Source organism: Fistularia commersonii, chromosome 29 (assembly GCF_037954325.1).
Source record: "Fistularia commersonii isolate RoL2024-O1a breed Wild chromosome 29, RoL_Fcom_v1.0, whole genome shotgun sequence".
NCBI classification, from domain to species: Eukaryota; Metazoa; Chordata; class Actinopteri; order Syngnathiformes; family Fistulariidae; genus Fistularia; species Fistularia commersonii.
In genome coordinates this window covers 3,335,728-3,350,329 of record NC_141312.1, presented here as the reverse complement: position 1 = coordinate 3,350,329, position 14,602 = coordinate 3,335,728, and the positions used below count along the sequence as shown (strand labels likewise).

The following is a 14,602-nucleotide window of genomic DNA, read 5'->3' as shown; positions in this document are numbered from 1 at the left end:
AGCTGGGATAAGATAAGCTGAAGAGATAATGAATGATTCAAAGATTCAAAGAGATTCAAAGCGTGTATTGTGTAGAAACCCTGTGCGGTGAAATTCCTTACGCAGTGCATTTGGATATAAATTGATGAGAAATAACAACAGTAAACATTTTTATAAATAGTGCAATTAGACATTTAGATAAGAAAGAATGAATGATCATGTAAATAGTATTAAGTTGTGTTATTTAATCCCATACATTCTTTTCATTTAATATTTCCTATGATCAATTAACACATTTTTCAAAAGTTGATCCTACAGTTTAAGCTTAGAATTAATAAATGAATGCACGAAAAAGAATGGCTATAACTTATATATTTAAGGAAAATTTAAAAATGAACTAAACAAGGGAATGTTTGCTGAGGGACAGAGTGGCTCCCATTCCTTGGTACCTTCTAGGTTCCCATCTCCTTCCTACCCTCTCTAACTTCTAAAGAAAAAGTCCTCCTGGAACATTTTCTTTTCCATCACCCTCCGTCTGCACGGCTCTTCTGCAGATCTTCTGCAGAAGCTTGACTCCACACCTCGGCAAAGACCAGCCTGACAGAATCTGCTGGTGGTGCGTTCACGTACCATAACGCAAGGTCTCACCGCCGCTAGAAAACGCACAGTCTGCCTTCACTTGCATGCTTTTATATTTAGTTCAGATTTAAAAAAAAAAAAAGGGGGGGGGGGGATCCGAGGTATTATAACCGGATGTGTGCAGACGGATACAGATGTGCTATAAATACAGCAGCGGTGCCGCGTTACATAACTCCATCCCGGCGTTCCCGGGACACTGGGTGTGGATTAAGAACCTACGACGTCACGCCACGTCACGCCACGTCACGGGAGACAGCCCGCCAGTGAGTCAACTCCTACGTCGTGAGTAGGACGCACGACACGCTAGTTGTTGTTTTTTTCGTTTTTGTCTTTAAAACAAATATATATACACAATAAATATGTTTAGCCAGGGGAAACAAAAAAATGTACATATATAGAAAAATCAAAAAGCCATAAAAAGAATAGAGCTAAAACACTCACTTTCAATGCATGTTTACACACAAATATTAAAAAACATTTTCCAATATGAAGTTCTTTCTTACTGCCTTGAGCTACTGAATTCCATTTACTGCGGCGCTGTATTGATCCATTTCCCGTCTGAAGACTGAAATTCGGTTTGCTGTTCATTTCTTTCCATTTCTTTTTATGAATGTGAAATTTTCCTCGACGCAAAACAAGTTGTACAAAAGAAACAAAGTCCGTGTCCTTGGTGCGGTCTTCATGGTAGAGAAAAAATGTCCTTATCCCGCAGCTGCAGTGAGAATCCAGTTCTCTTCTCGATAAAGGCTTGTAATTTAACCAGAATAGAGTACAAGCAATAATAAGATGAATGTAAAATAGATTTTTCACGTATAGCACAGAAATCACAGGAGTAATCAATTTAACATTTTTCTAACGCTTTCAATGATTGTTTACTGGTTTTTGTTTTTCTGGGTATATTTTGTGCGTAACGACAGGCAATGTCCGTAAAAATGCGTCTTCCGGCGTTCGGACAGGTGATTTCCGGGGTAGTGTGATCACGTGACGCGCGGCGGTGGGTCCCCGTGTCGCGCCCAGGCGGCGAGTGACGTCACCGCGACTTCGATGACGCACGCCGTGGCGAAACCCCTTAAAAAACACACACATGCACGGTGCGTTCAGGGGTCGTAGGAAAAAATACAATTTCATTTACATTTCAAAAAAACGGTGCATTTTTTGAACTCCTTTTGGTTGCTTTTGAAAAAAAAAAACATTATTATGCTTTGAAATGTTATTTTAACTTTTTTATTATAGAAAAAGCGTCACATTTTAATCGCGTTAAACTCACCAGTGGATCAACAAGCCCGTTTTCCCCTGCGTGCTTCCTTCACGCAGGCCCCGCCGGCTGCTTCTGCACGCAACAGCAACGCCGCACCGCGGCCCCCACCAGGAAGTGGAAGAGGAGGATGACATAGAGGGGGGGAGAAGCGAGCCGAGGAAGAGGAGAACGAACGGAAGGGAAGGATCAAGCCCATTTCTGGACCGAGCTGCTCCCCTTTTCGCACCGCCGACATGCTCATAAAGGAATTGTAAGTGTAGATGCGTGTGTGTGTGTGTGGTGTGAGGAAGGCGTGTGTTCCGCGGGGTTGACATTGTGGCCGGTCGCCCGGGAGAGGAATTACAAGATGATGTCGACATCCCGTATCTGCACGACTCCATGTCTGTCATATTTGTTTATATATTTATTGTTTTTTTCCACGCACATGACAAATGATCCGTGGACTTCCCGCGTTGAATAAACGGCGTGGATGATGGAGAGCAGCCCGCAGGCTGCAGCCGCCCGGTGACGCCGCGGCTTTGCCCTTCACATCCCTTCTGCTGAAGCGAAGGGGACTCAGTCCGTGGGTTTTTTTTTTTTGGCGTGGGGAGAGAAAAAAAATGACGGATGCTGGAGAGGAGCTGGGGGGGGGGGGGTTGTTGCAGCCGCGGCGCGCCGTGCAGAGCCGGCGTCCGCCCCCCCCCCCCCTCCGTGGGAGTGGGATCCGCCGTGGCCATGTTATTTTGCCGCGCCGTGAAGGTGAACCCGCGGATGGGAGAGCTTTCCTCGGGTGGAAATAGCCCCCGGTGCCGGTGGAGGGGTGTGGGGGTGGCAGGTTGGGTGTTAAGCGGTGGTAAACTGGTGCAAGTCGAGGCTTCACGCACTTGCCAACCGCCGGGCAGGAAGCCGCACCATCACGCATGCAGTGGGATCATGCTTTGCCAAGGGAAGAGAGCTGCAGATTTGGAAAAGATGTATTCTCTCACAAGCAGGTATGTGCAGGAAGGACAGCTGGGTGAGGCCTACCCAGGATCAGCCCGTGGTTAGAGCCAGGCCAAGGCTTGTGAACTGCCATCCTGCAAACCCAATACCGCCTCAAAGATGATAATCTATCTGGCATGTTGTAAAATCCTATGCGACTGAATATTCCCGTCAAACGAATTGTGCTCCCGTTGGCCGGGTTGCAGTTCAATCACCGTTTAAAGTTGTGAAATGTTTACATCCCGGCTGACCAAACTAGGACCTCCCCGTGCAGCCCCTCCAGAATTGTCCAAGCCGGACTTCTAAAGGCACACATTTTACCCCCCCCCCCCTCCCCCTCAACTCAAATCTGATATCACTACATGTGTTTAATCAATAAATTGCTCAACACAAAACACTGGGGATCAGAGTGATGGCACGGCTGAGGATCCCGAGTGATTAGGGAGTGTCGGGGCCTCAGCGGTCAGGCTTGGAAATTAATTAAATCAGTCACGATTAAATGCCGAATGCACTCACTCACACGCTGTCAACACACACAGACAGACACACACACACGCACGCTAATGGCCACGCATGTGTGCATACAGTCTGAGATGCTATCGCTGGAGTCTTCCACTGGCAGGCCTTCCACTGATGCTTTTTGGACTTTGGACGAGTCAGACTGAAATAGTGATCAGATGGTGAGAAAGCCAAGATGAGCGGAGCCGGATGAGCCGGGTGTTTGTTTTCTGGAGCTGCGGCGACACCTGATATTCCCGTCAAGTCCGGGGAGATTTGCAGAAGACGACGGGAATAGAGCGGGAAAGTGTCTTCGGTGTTTGTCGTAGCTTAAATGAAGTGCATTGAAGTAATTCCCTGTTTTCCGGCGCTTAATGCATACTAAGCTACATAAACACTCGTTAATGAGCCTTTTAAAAAAGAGAAAGCAGGTCGGAGTTTTTAAGTAGGGTCATAAATCTCTGCTGCAATTAATTCTAAGGATGTGCAGGCTCAGAAAAAACACTGTTGTGATATTCTTCCTGGTTCAGCTCCGGCTGGGCTCCCTCTGCACGGAGTCTCCATGTTTGTCCAACAGTCCCCAAAACACACAGCTGGTTAACTGACATCTCCGTGGGTGTGAAAGAGAGAGTGAATGGTTGAATGTCTTTATGAGTGACTGCAAGCGGTCCAGGATGAACGCCGCCTCTCACCTAATGTCAACTGAGATTGGCTCAAGGCTCCGCCGCAAAATCGAGCGTAGCGTTGAAAAATGTGGTTGTGTTCACAAGCCTTTTTGGTTTAACAATAATCATCACAATTTGTGCTTCAAAACTATATGCAACATTTTGAATTTTGAACTATTTTTTTAGGTAATTTCTTTTTTATTTATTTTTTTAAATTATTTATTTATTTGTATTTATTTATTTATTTATCTATCTATTTATTTATTTATTTATTTTCAGATTTTACAGTAAGATTTTCAAATCTTCATTTTTCTTTTCCTGTGGTTTAGAAATAGAATATGTTTGGTTGAAGTGTGTGAGTACTGCAAAAATGAACAGTATTTTGCAGTTGTTGTTTTTTTTTTTTGCAGCATTCATTGCTGCAGTTTAATGATGTTTATGAAAACCTACTGCAATGTGATTCTCGTTGTTTCCGAACCTTTTATCGACAGTAATCTGACCGTTGACCATGTTGGAATTACGGAAACGGACATTAACCACAATCAGTTTTGCGATTAACAAAGAACGTAATGTGTCATTTTTTTTGTTGCGTTTAAACGACTGATTAAACAGACAACCAAACAAAAAATGTGATATAATACAACCTCTCTGACTAGGTTCCTTGTGGCATCTGCTCTTCTGGTCAATATTTGGTGGAGACTCAGCCTCAGATTACACTCCGTGGGTGAGTGGGTTGCAGGATTATGTGGAGATGGGCGAACGTCGCACAGTTATAAAACAATCAGCACAATGCATTCTCGGTGTGCATTATGTGGCATGAATCGTGCTGCCAGTCAGGCAGGAGGAAGGAGGAACGGCCAAGGCTGCTGCCTCTGTCTGATTGAGAGAAACAGGCTCAGGCGTTCACATGTGTGGACTCAAATATTCATTTTTCAGTCGATGATACGTTTCGTGTGGGCAGCACCAGTAGGCTTATTTATTCATGCTTTTTTTTTCATTTTAATACAGTCTGATGTCTCACTCCCCAGCATTTTATATTCTCATAGAGGGGCTTTCTCAAAATGTGGTAACTGATATTACCCTGTTGTTTTTTTTTTTGTTTGTTTTTTTTTTCATAAATAGATTGACATAAATAGAATGTTGTTATAGGTACAGTGGAGGTAAGTGGGACTGGTTTTAATGAATTATTCAGGAATGAAAGAGTAAACAATTTCCACCGCCAACTCACCAAGCATTATGTAACTTTTAATATTTTTCAACACTTTGATGGTTATTCTGTCGCACTTTTTCAGGAAGATTCATCACTCAACACAACACAACACACACACACTCAAGGAAACAGTATCATATGCGGCAAAGAAAGCATCGCATAAGAAAAACTGAAAAACACAGCACTACGGATATTTATGCTATATGCCATATGCAAATGTGTTGTGAAATGTGTAAGCAGTTTTCAGATATAGCGGTGTTAGCTAAAAACCAATAAGGAGTTTGGCGAGTTTAAGAGCATCAAAGATGTTTAATTATCTTTATTTTTAAGAAATATGCACCTTTTTGTTCTTGTCTTTGCAGCCGAGTGATTCTTCCCATCTCGGTGGAGGAGGTAAGTCTTATTTTCATGTTTTAATCGTATATCAGCCCATCTCAAAACCTTGAACCTTTAGTTTAAGCAGCTCACGGATCAGCTTTTGTCATCTGATGCCGCAGTGCACATATTTAAAAAAAAGAAAATGCGAAGAACCGTGGTCAGGTGTCAGACAGTTGGGCCTTTGTGTGCATTTCCTTTGTGTGCCCAGTACACGAAACCCAGGTTGACCCCACATGACAGAACATTTTTTTTTTGTAAGAAAAGCTCTTTGCTCATATTAAAGAACCGCATAAACACAAACCAACACATCGCTGGCGCCTCGTCCTATTTCTCTGCCCCTGCTATCCATTGCTGTTTGTGTCCCATCAAGCCCTGCAAAGTAAATGAGTCACCTGAAACTTCAGGACGTCCTTTCAGCCCTTTGATTCATGTATTATTTGTACACGTTCCACAATAATCGGTGCGATGAGACGGCGGTGGAGTTTAGAATCGCACGTTACCGTGCAGGGTTTTGGATAGACGATAGACGGGTCAAGTTATGGTGACGACACAAACCATCGCAGGGTCAAACATGCAAAATTTGTGTTCTGGGGTCCGAAAGACTGCTCGATTTTTCGTGCGTCCTGCTGTAGCATGAGCAGCCTGCAAATGGGACGTGTTTGAGTAACACGCCAAACACCCAGTCGAGCTTTGAAATGCTAAAGAACTGTAAAAAAAAAAAAAAAAAAAAAAAAAATCAGATTTTTAAGGCTTGTTTTAAATTATAGTCGGTACTGCGGACTGAACCAGTTCACAAGAACACTGCAGGAGTCCCTTTAAAAGACCGGCGTTTTAACAGGAATTGTAAACAGTTCCGGGTGTTTTCTTATTTTGTCTGAGCTGAAAAAATTTTCATCACCTGGAAAAGCGATAAATCCATGATCCTCTCTTTCGCTTTTTCATTTTGAAATCTGAGTGCAGCCAAACTGTGATACTTGATCGGAAGTCACAAATGCTTTATTGATTCCGGAGGAAATTGTGAAATGTTACATCGCTGCAGGTGCTGAAGTGTATTTTCTGCTAAAAAAGATAGACAGATGGATAGAAAAGAAGACAGAAAAACTTATTTTAGGTGCCTTATTCCACACCAAGGGACACCTAACAAGTATACGCCACACTTACGAAATAAAAAGACAGATCAAAAACGATGAAAAGAAAAAGTTAAAAATAAAAAAACATATAAATATAAAATTAAAAAAAAATCGTGTCAGATAGATATTTCGTCCCAGCCAGATACGGTGTCACATTATAAAAGGGGGGAGAATATGAATTAAAATTTAATATGATTTAATAAAAATGTAATTTATTTCATATCATAACAAACACTACCTCGGTCTTTTCCAGCAGCCCCTTTGCTGTTAGCAGGATAATAAGCTCACTACGGCTTTATCTCATTGAGGCGGTTGTTGAAAATAAGTCATTATTATTTATCCTTTTCTTTTTTTCTTCCCCATTCCTTTCCTGATGGCCCAGACATCCACTTATACCTCCTCTGCTTATTCAGTGCACAGAGACAGCCTGCGTTTCCCCACCGGCTTCTGGAGAGTTGTACATCCACAAGTTTCTTGATGGTATCTCCTAACATGGGCGGCTTTCCTCCCGCCGCTGCACGTCAAGAAAAAATATAAAAAATAAAAATAAAAAAAAAATAAATAAACAAAGATCCACTTCAAGATCCACTCCGAGATCCACCCGTCTCAAAGGCAGTTTTATCTCGGTTGTCAGAAATCCTGCGTTTGTATCTTTCAATGCTTTGTTCTCTTTATCATAACATTAAATATAAATATTGACGTTTGAATTTAAATTGGATTTAGAATAGATAAACTCACTCTCAACCAGATATGGCGATGGCACGTCGCGGCTCATCAGACAAAATAAGGCGCACTCCTTTGCACCTTGGACAATAACAGTTGGCTGCCTGTCAAAAAACATCTCTTTTCTTTTAATTATTTGTCATATTGAAATCCCCGCTATTTGACAAACTACTTGATCCAGAACTTCCTGGAAAATCCGCCTCTAAACATGTGAGATTTCTGCAGTAGTAGATATAAACCACCTTGAAAGAGGCAGTTATCCATCTTATCCATCCCCTGTAAATTGAAGGTTTAAAAGTTGTATTTGATTATTTCTACTTGGCGCTGATGTCTTTGCACATTCGAAACATGTTCACGTTAAGGTGGGCGGGAAGAGAAAAGAGGCCGTTCATTCAGGAGCGGGACGCTCGTGTTTATTCAAGATAAGCAGTGTGTACAGTCCGGCAGCACGAGAGAATGCTGTTGCTTTTTCCAGAATTATGTTTACACTGACAAATAAAGGCGTTATTATGGAATAGCTAATCTGGTCATTGTGAAAATGCTTCAGTCATTCTGACCACATTATAATATTGTAATGTCCACACATTGTGCAACTGTGTCTGCACAGCTTTGTGCAGAGGTTACACGGTGGATTAAAGGTGATTAAGAAAACAAAGGAGCCATTGTCCTGCGTTTAAACAGTCACATGCAGACCCAGGATCAGAAAGATGGGCGGATGAGAGGGATGAGGAAAGAACAAGGAAGTACCGGGTTAAAGACGGAGCGGAGTAATAAGGATGGACTAAAGCGAAACCCACGGATGTGAACTGTAATTAAGAAAAGATGGAGGGCAAAGATGAGATTCAAGAGGAGGGGTGCGGGATCACGGGAGGGATTACGGGGCAAAATGGATCAAAGAAAATATAGTTTGTAATCTACATGTTGACTTTAGAACAGGGGTGGGCAAACTACGGCCCGCGGGCCACTTCTGGCCCGTTGGTCTTTTTAATCCGGCCCGCTAAAGATTGGTACAGAATTCATACTTGATGTGAATGATTGAATGATTGGATCAATGAATGTGGGAGCTCAAACAGCAGATTATTTCATTTTTGGAGCTACTTGAGAAATTTCTTGAGCTGAATGACACAGATTGGCTTTGTGATTTAGCCTTTACCTCAGACATACTGACATACATGAATGAGCTGGACGTGGAGCTACAAGGGAAAAAAAAGATTTGTGCATGAAATGCAACCAAACGTCAGAGCCTTCAACACCAAGCTGGTTTTATTTTCAAAGCAGATGTCAGATCACGTTCAAACAAATGTACTGTTAAGAAATGCATTTTTTTTTTAATTTTTTACATGTATCGTATCTTGTGCTGACCCGGCCCATCTGTCAAATTTTAAAAGTCAATGCGAGCCCTGAGCCAAAAAGTTTGCCCACCCTTGCTTTAGAAGGTCTGAATGAAAGCTACGCCTCCGTCTCTCTTCCCCTCTTCCAGTACCAGGTGGGCCAGCTGTACTCTGTGGCGGAGGCCAGTAAGAACGAGACGGGCGGGGGAGAAGGAGTGGAGGTGCTGAAAAATGAGCCCTACGAGAAAGACGGCGAGAAGGGGCAGTACACGCACAAAATTTACCACTTGCAGAGGTAAACGGTCGCTCGGCGGCGGCTTCGCACGCGAGCGATGGCGTTTCCTGGCGGGTTACGTCGCCGCGCGTCTCTCCAAGCGTGTATTTACAGCTAAAGATCATTTTAGAATGGAAATAAATGACATTTTGGAAAAAAAATGATAACATCACAAAGCTACATTTACATTTTTTTTTTTTTTTTTACATCAAGTTGCCTGAATCCAATTTTTTTTATTTTTTTTCATTAAACTAAGTCAGTTTATAAAATGTCTGGAAATGAACCATGAATTTCTATTTCTCCGTACAGTAAAGTGCCCTCATTTGTCAGAATCTTGGCTCCATCATCCGCTCTCAATATCCATGAGAAAGCCTGGAATGCATATCCGTACTGTCGCACAGGTACACACACACACACACACACACAACATTGTATTAAGACACAACAAAAACTGTATGGGGCATGTTTTATACATGTCATTCAGTCCAGCGGAAGCCAAACGTTCATCTTAGACGGCCGGCATGAAACGGCGTCACGTTTCAGTGCTGCAAGCAGAAGAGGCTCCGATGCCTGGAGACGATGGTCGTCGTCGTCGTCTTTATCGGGGATTCGGTGAAAACGCACATAAGGTTTAAGGACAGCGCAGGATTTTAATTCTTAGGGGTCACAGAGAGGCTGATCTGCTGCCTCGCCGCCCCTCGCCTGTCTGCCTCACCTTGAGGGAGGAGAGGAGTAGTTAAATAATTTATGGAATGTTCAGTGAGAAGAGACAGACAATCACTTGAGCTTCTCTGAGGTCAAACAGACCCTTCACACACACACACACACACACACACTATCCCTCATATGCCTGTGAAACCTACACACGCTTAAAAACCTACTTTCAGTTTGACCTCATTATATTGTTCAATTTTTTGCATCTAGTATTCCTCCAATGTCCTGTAACTAAATTCTTTCTTTCTTTCCCTCCGTGTCCGTGCTTTCCTCGGATTTTAGTTATCACTGTGAGTAAAATACTTCCTCTTCACAATTTCAAATGTATCATCGTGACTAACTTTGAGCGGGGGCGCAGATTTGCCCCCAAAACTTCGATGTCACAGTTAGTCACCATCATTCTGTGTGAGTGTGTGTGTGTGTGTGTGTGTGTGTGTGTGTGTGTGTGTGTGTGTGTGTGTGTGTGTGTGTGTGTGTGTGTTTGCGTGCCTGTACGCACAAATGTCACTGTCTGCTCTCCGCTCACCCTTTTGTCTGCTTTCTCTGCAGAATGAGTATATGAAAGACAACTTCCTGATCAAAATCGAAACATGGCACAAACCTGACATGGGACATCTTGAAAATGTAATTAGCCAAGATTGTAATGTGCTGGCGAGGTTTGAGTGTGTGTGTGTGTGTGTGTGTGTGTGTGTGTGTGTGTGCGTACACGATGAAAACATTAGTATCTTGTGATCTCTTAAAACATGAAGCCATTATTTTTATCATTTTAATTAAATTTCAATCACTTATTTACAACGGAATAAATTATGTATTTTGTCATTAAACAAATTAGCCTTTTTTATCTTTTCCTGGGATTGAAAATTAGTTTGAACTGAACTGGAGTGACTATTGTAATTCTTCCCAGCTCCTCAAGCAACTTCTTAGAATATTCACCGGCGTGTTTATTTATTCTTTATTTATTTGCCCTCAGCAGTGTAGTACTTCAGTATATTAATTTATTTTTTCCTGCTAATTAAAAGACTGTCAGATTTAATCCCTCGTCACAGGCAGTCATTATTACACTTGTTCATGTTGCTACAAATAAGTAAATATAATCAGGAAAAATGTGCATGCAAAACTGGAAAAATTAAATTAGACTCCCCCTAGTTACCGGAGAAACCTGTTTTCACTGCAGGGGTATTGATCGTGAGCAGGCTGCAGAAAGTACAGCTCATATGTAGGTATATGTCCTCTGTGATTCCAGGTGCACGGATTGGATGCAGAAACCTGGAAGAAGGTGGACGTAGTTTACATTGATATTGCAGACAGAAGCCAAGTGGAGCCGAAGGTGACTCGGACGTGATCGAGATTCGCGTTGGTGCCAGAAAACGAACTGGACGTCATTTGTCACCCCGTCGACGTGATTTGTTTTGTTCTCAACAGGACTATAAACCAGAGGAGGATCCCTGCAGGTTCAAGTCGGTGAAGACAGGGAGAGGCCCTCTAGGACCCGACTGGAAGGTACCAGGCCAACAGCGAATCTTATCAAATATGACATATTTAAAAAAAAAAAGAAATCATAAATAATGAAATGTGGTCATGTGGCAACATCTTAATACTCATCTTAATGCAAGAACAAATGTTAAGGAGTGTTTCAGTGACAACTATTATTTTATTTTATGAACAACTGGAAACACATACAGGCTTTATTATTCAAAGTCCAAAAATCACCATCAATATAATGCTTTCTAATGTTAATTTTGTATAAATAATAGAAGCATTTCAAACGTGTTATTGGGACCTTATGATTAGGTATTGTTGGTATGGAGGTTTTGCTGAGTAGCGAGAAGCAAGCATCAATTGTTATGACAACAGGAAAAATAACAATTTAGAGTAATAATAATGATAATAATTATTATAAAAGCACGAATTGTTTGCTTATCTCTGACTACAATGGTTCGGACTGATATTTCATGACAATGCAACTGTTTAAAAAACGATTTTAAGGGTAAGTTTCTACATCATCCTCATCATCTGTGCAGAAGGAGCTTCCAAACAAGAAAGACTGCCCACACATGTGTGCCTACAAACTGGTCACTGTCAAATTCAAATGGTGGGGCCTGCAAAATAAAGTCGAGAACTTCATCCAGAAGGTGAGTTAGCGGTCGGGAGTGCGATACAATAGATGGCGGTATATCCTCTATGAAAATATTGATGTCTGGGGAGCTGCCAAAGGTCTGATCACAATGCACATTGTCAATGTTTTGCACACATGTATGTGTGTGTGTGTGTGTGTGTGTGTGTGTGTGTGTGTGTTCATACATTACATATCGAGTATCTTATCACCTTGAGGTAGAGGTGAACAGTGGAAAAGTACAGTTCACCATTAAACAGCACATGGGGGCTACAGCGCCCTCTAGTGGACAAAATGGATACAGCAGGATGAAGCCTGAATATGAAATGCACTAGATCAGGGTCTCAGACTTGCGGCCCTCGAAACAATATTTTGTGGCCCCCCTGCCTGAAATGAAATATTTTGTTAGTGCGGCCCCTGCTTTTTTTCTCACCTGCATCTGGGGTCTTTAGTCTTTGGGGTTTAAAATAAATAATAATAATAAATAAATAAATAAATAAATAACTTGCAATGTACTTTTTGCTTCAAAATTTGTAAACAAAATGATTTTTTGATGAAAATACATCGAGTTAAAACTATCTTTTCTTATTTCTTTAAAAAACACAAACTATAGCAAAAATAAAATGGGCAAAATTAAAAAGATTGCTTTAAAAACCAGAACAGCCACCATTAGCCTTGTGAACATTATACTTCCTCTTGTAAATGCTACCAATCAATTTTCTACTAAATTCTAGTGGCAAATTTTCCCATAGTGATAAGATTTTCTCTTTTAACTGAACAATATTTTTAGGGTGTAATTTCATCAGTTCTTTTTAATATTCATTTTTAAGATGAATTCGACATGTATTTTTTTTTTAGAGGAAGGCTTCTTTACATATAAATTTTTTTATAATTTACCTGTTTACCTTCTTTACACTGAAACAAAGGAAAAATTTGGACCTAGTTTTACTTCCAGGTAACGATTTTACTGGTCCGGACACCCCTGCGCTAGATGATGCAAGCTGGAGTAGAAAGCCTTATTTCATTATTTTCTCTTGCTCTTACACATTAACGTTAATGCCATCCAATCACAATATCTTTTTTTTTCCCGTCTCACAGCAAGAGAAACGTTTGTTCACCAATTTCCACCGTCAGCTGTTCTGCTGGATCGACAAATGGATCGACTTGAACATGGAAGACATCCGTCGCATGGAGGAGGAGACGCGTAAGGAGCTAGACGAGGTAAGCCAACCATGGCGGGAAACTGACTATTCTCGACAAATATGTCCAACCAAGACCTGAAACTGGTGAACAGCGAGCTTGTGTGTGTGTGTGTGTGTGTGTGTTTCAGATGAGGGTGAAGGATCCAGTGAAAGGAATGGTGGCTCTAGAAGACTGAAGTTGTGTCAGACTGTGAATGCTGCTGCTCATCAGGTGAGATAAAAGATTCATTCGAGGGTTTTTTAATGTTTGTTCTGCAAATAAAATTCAACCTTATTTTCACTGTATTTCCAACTGAATCTGAATATTCACTTTTTGAAAATGTGTTCTGCAATTTAAATTCAACCTTATTTTCACTGCATTTCCAACTGAATCTGATGAATCCTGGGGCAGGACTGGAATTGTGTTCATATTTTTGTAATGTAGCGTCAGCTGAGGAGTTAGTCTGCTTGCCTGGATAATCTTTCATTCGACCGTATTTTTACTTTCATCACTGACGTCACCGTCGATTTCTCGATTTAACTCTAACTCTGCTGTCTATTTTATCCTCGTCGGTCTCGGCCCATCCGCATCCTGCTTATTTTTGTTTATTCTTATCATGCTATTTTTATCATTTATATGCTCTTGTCACTCTTTTTATGTTCTTATCCTTGTTATTGTCGGTTGTCTATTCTCATCTTTTTTTCCATTCTGTTGTCCATTCTTATATTGATGTTGCTGTTGTTCTCTCTGCTGTTCATTTATTTGCGGATGTCTTTTGCTATCTTCTAATTGTCTCTAATTATATTTATATTCATATTTATTGACACTATAACTGTTAGTCCGCTGTGATAAACGAATTTCCCCAATGGGGATCGTGTTTAAAAGGGTCAATTTCGCTGTCATCTGGTGTTATTTTATGTGTCTGTATTTTGTTTCCGCCAGCTTTTCATCATTATTATGTACTTCGTCCGTTGGCCGAAAAAATCGTGCGAATGCCGGCTGGCGTGTCGTTGCCAATCGGCGGTTGCGTGATATTTATGGGAAACTCCCTGATGATGCCTTTTCTCGGTCTCTTTCAGATGAGTATACAGAGACACCAGCGGATTCACGTCCACCCCTTGTTCCAAGTGACACAACATCTGGCCGGCCGGTCCAACCCAACCCCCCGCCCATGGTACAATCTGGTTTTCAGGGACCTGGACCCAGTGAACTCCTAGTTTTCAGCTCCTCCAATACATCCCGCTCCTCTCCATTTTCCATTAGTTTTTTTCGATCCAGTGTCCCCGTCTTACAAACTGGCCTCCGGTAGCAACGCCATCGATCTCATCACTTTATCCTCTCTTTTTCTCTCTCTTTTTCTCTAAACCCCTCTAAGACTCCAGAGATCAGTGTAATTTAATCCCTGCAATTTAGGGTTTATTTCTATTTAAGATATCCCAATAGTGTATATATACAGTATACGGCAGAGCTGAATAATTGTATTGAATAATAAATATATATATATACATGTATATATATGTATACTGTATATATAAATATGTATGTAAA

At 41.4% G+C, this 14,602-nt stretch overlaps 1 protein-coding gene across 2 annotated transcripts; it reads left to right on the top strand.

The window, feature by feature from the left end:
- The first annotated feature begins 1,985 nt into the window (after positions 1 to 1,985).
- pitpnab (phosphatidylinositol transfer protein, alpha b) lies at positions 1,986 to 14,602 on the top strand. Of its 2 annotated transcripts, XM_086177474.1 has the most exons (12): positions 1,986 to 2,126; positions 5,572 to 5,602; positions 8,921 to 9,066; positions 9,355 to 9,446; positions 10,042 to 10,049; positions 10,309 to 10,383; positions 11,003 to 11,086; positions 11,182 to 11,259; positions 11,781 to 11,891; positions 12,971 to 13,093; positions 13,203 to 13,285; positions 14,134 to 14,602. In XM_086177474.1, the coding sequence occupies exons 1-11, from the start codon at positions 2,110 to 2,112 to the stop codon at positions 13,248 to 13,250; spliced, it is 813 nt and encodes a 270-aa protein (XP_086033600.1). In that variant the 5' UTR covers positions 1,986 to 2,109; the 3' UTR covers positions 13,251 to 13,285; positions 14,134 to 14,602. The 2 variants fall into 2 exon arrangements, with proteins under 2 accessions (XP_086033600.1, XP_086033599.1); XM_086177473.1 differs by lacking the exon at positions 10,042 to 10,049 and having other exon boundaries at positions 1,996 to 2,126.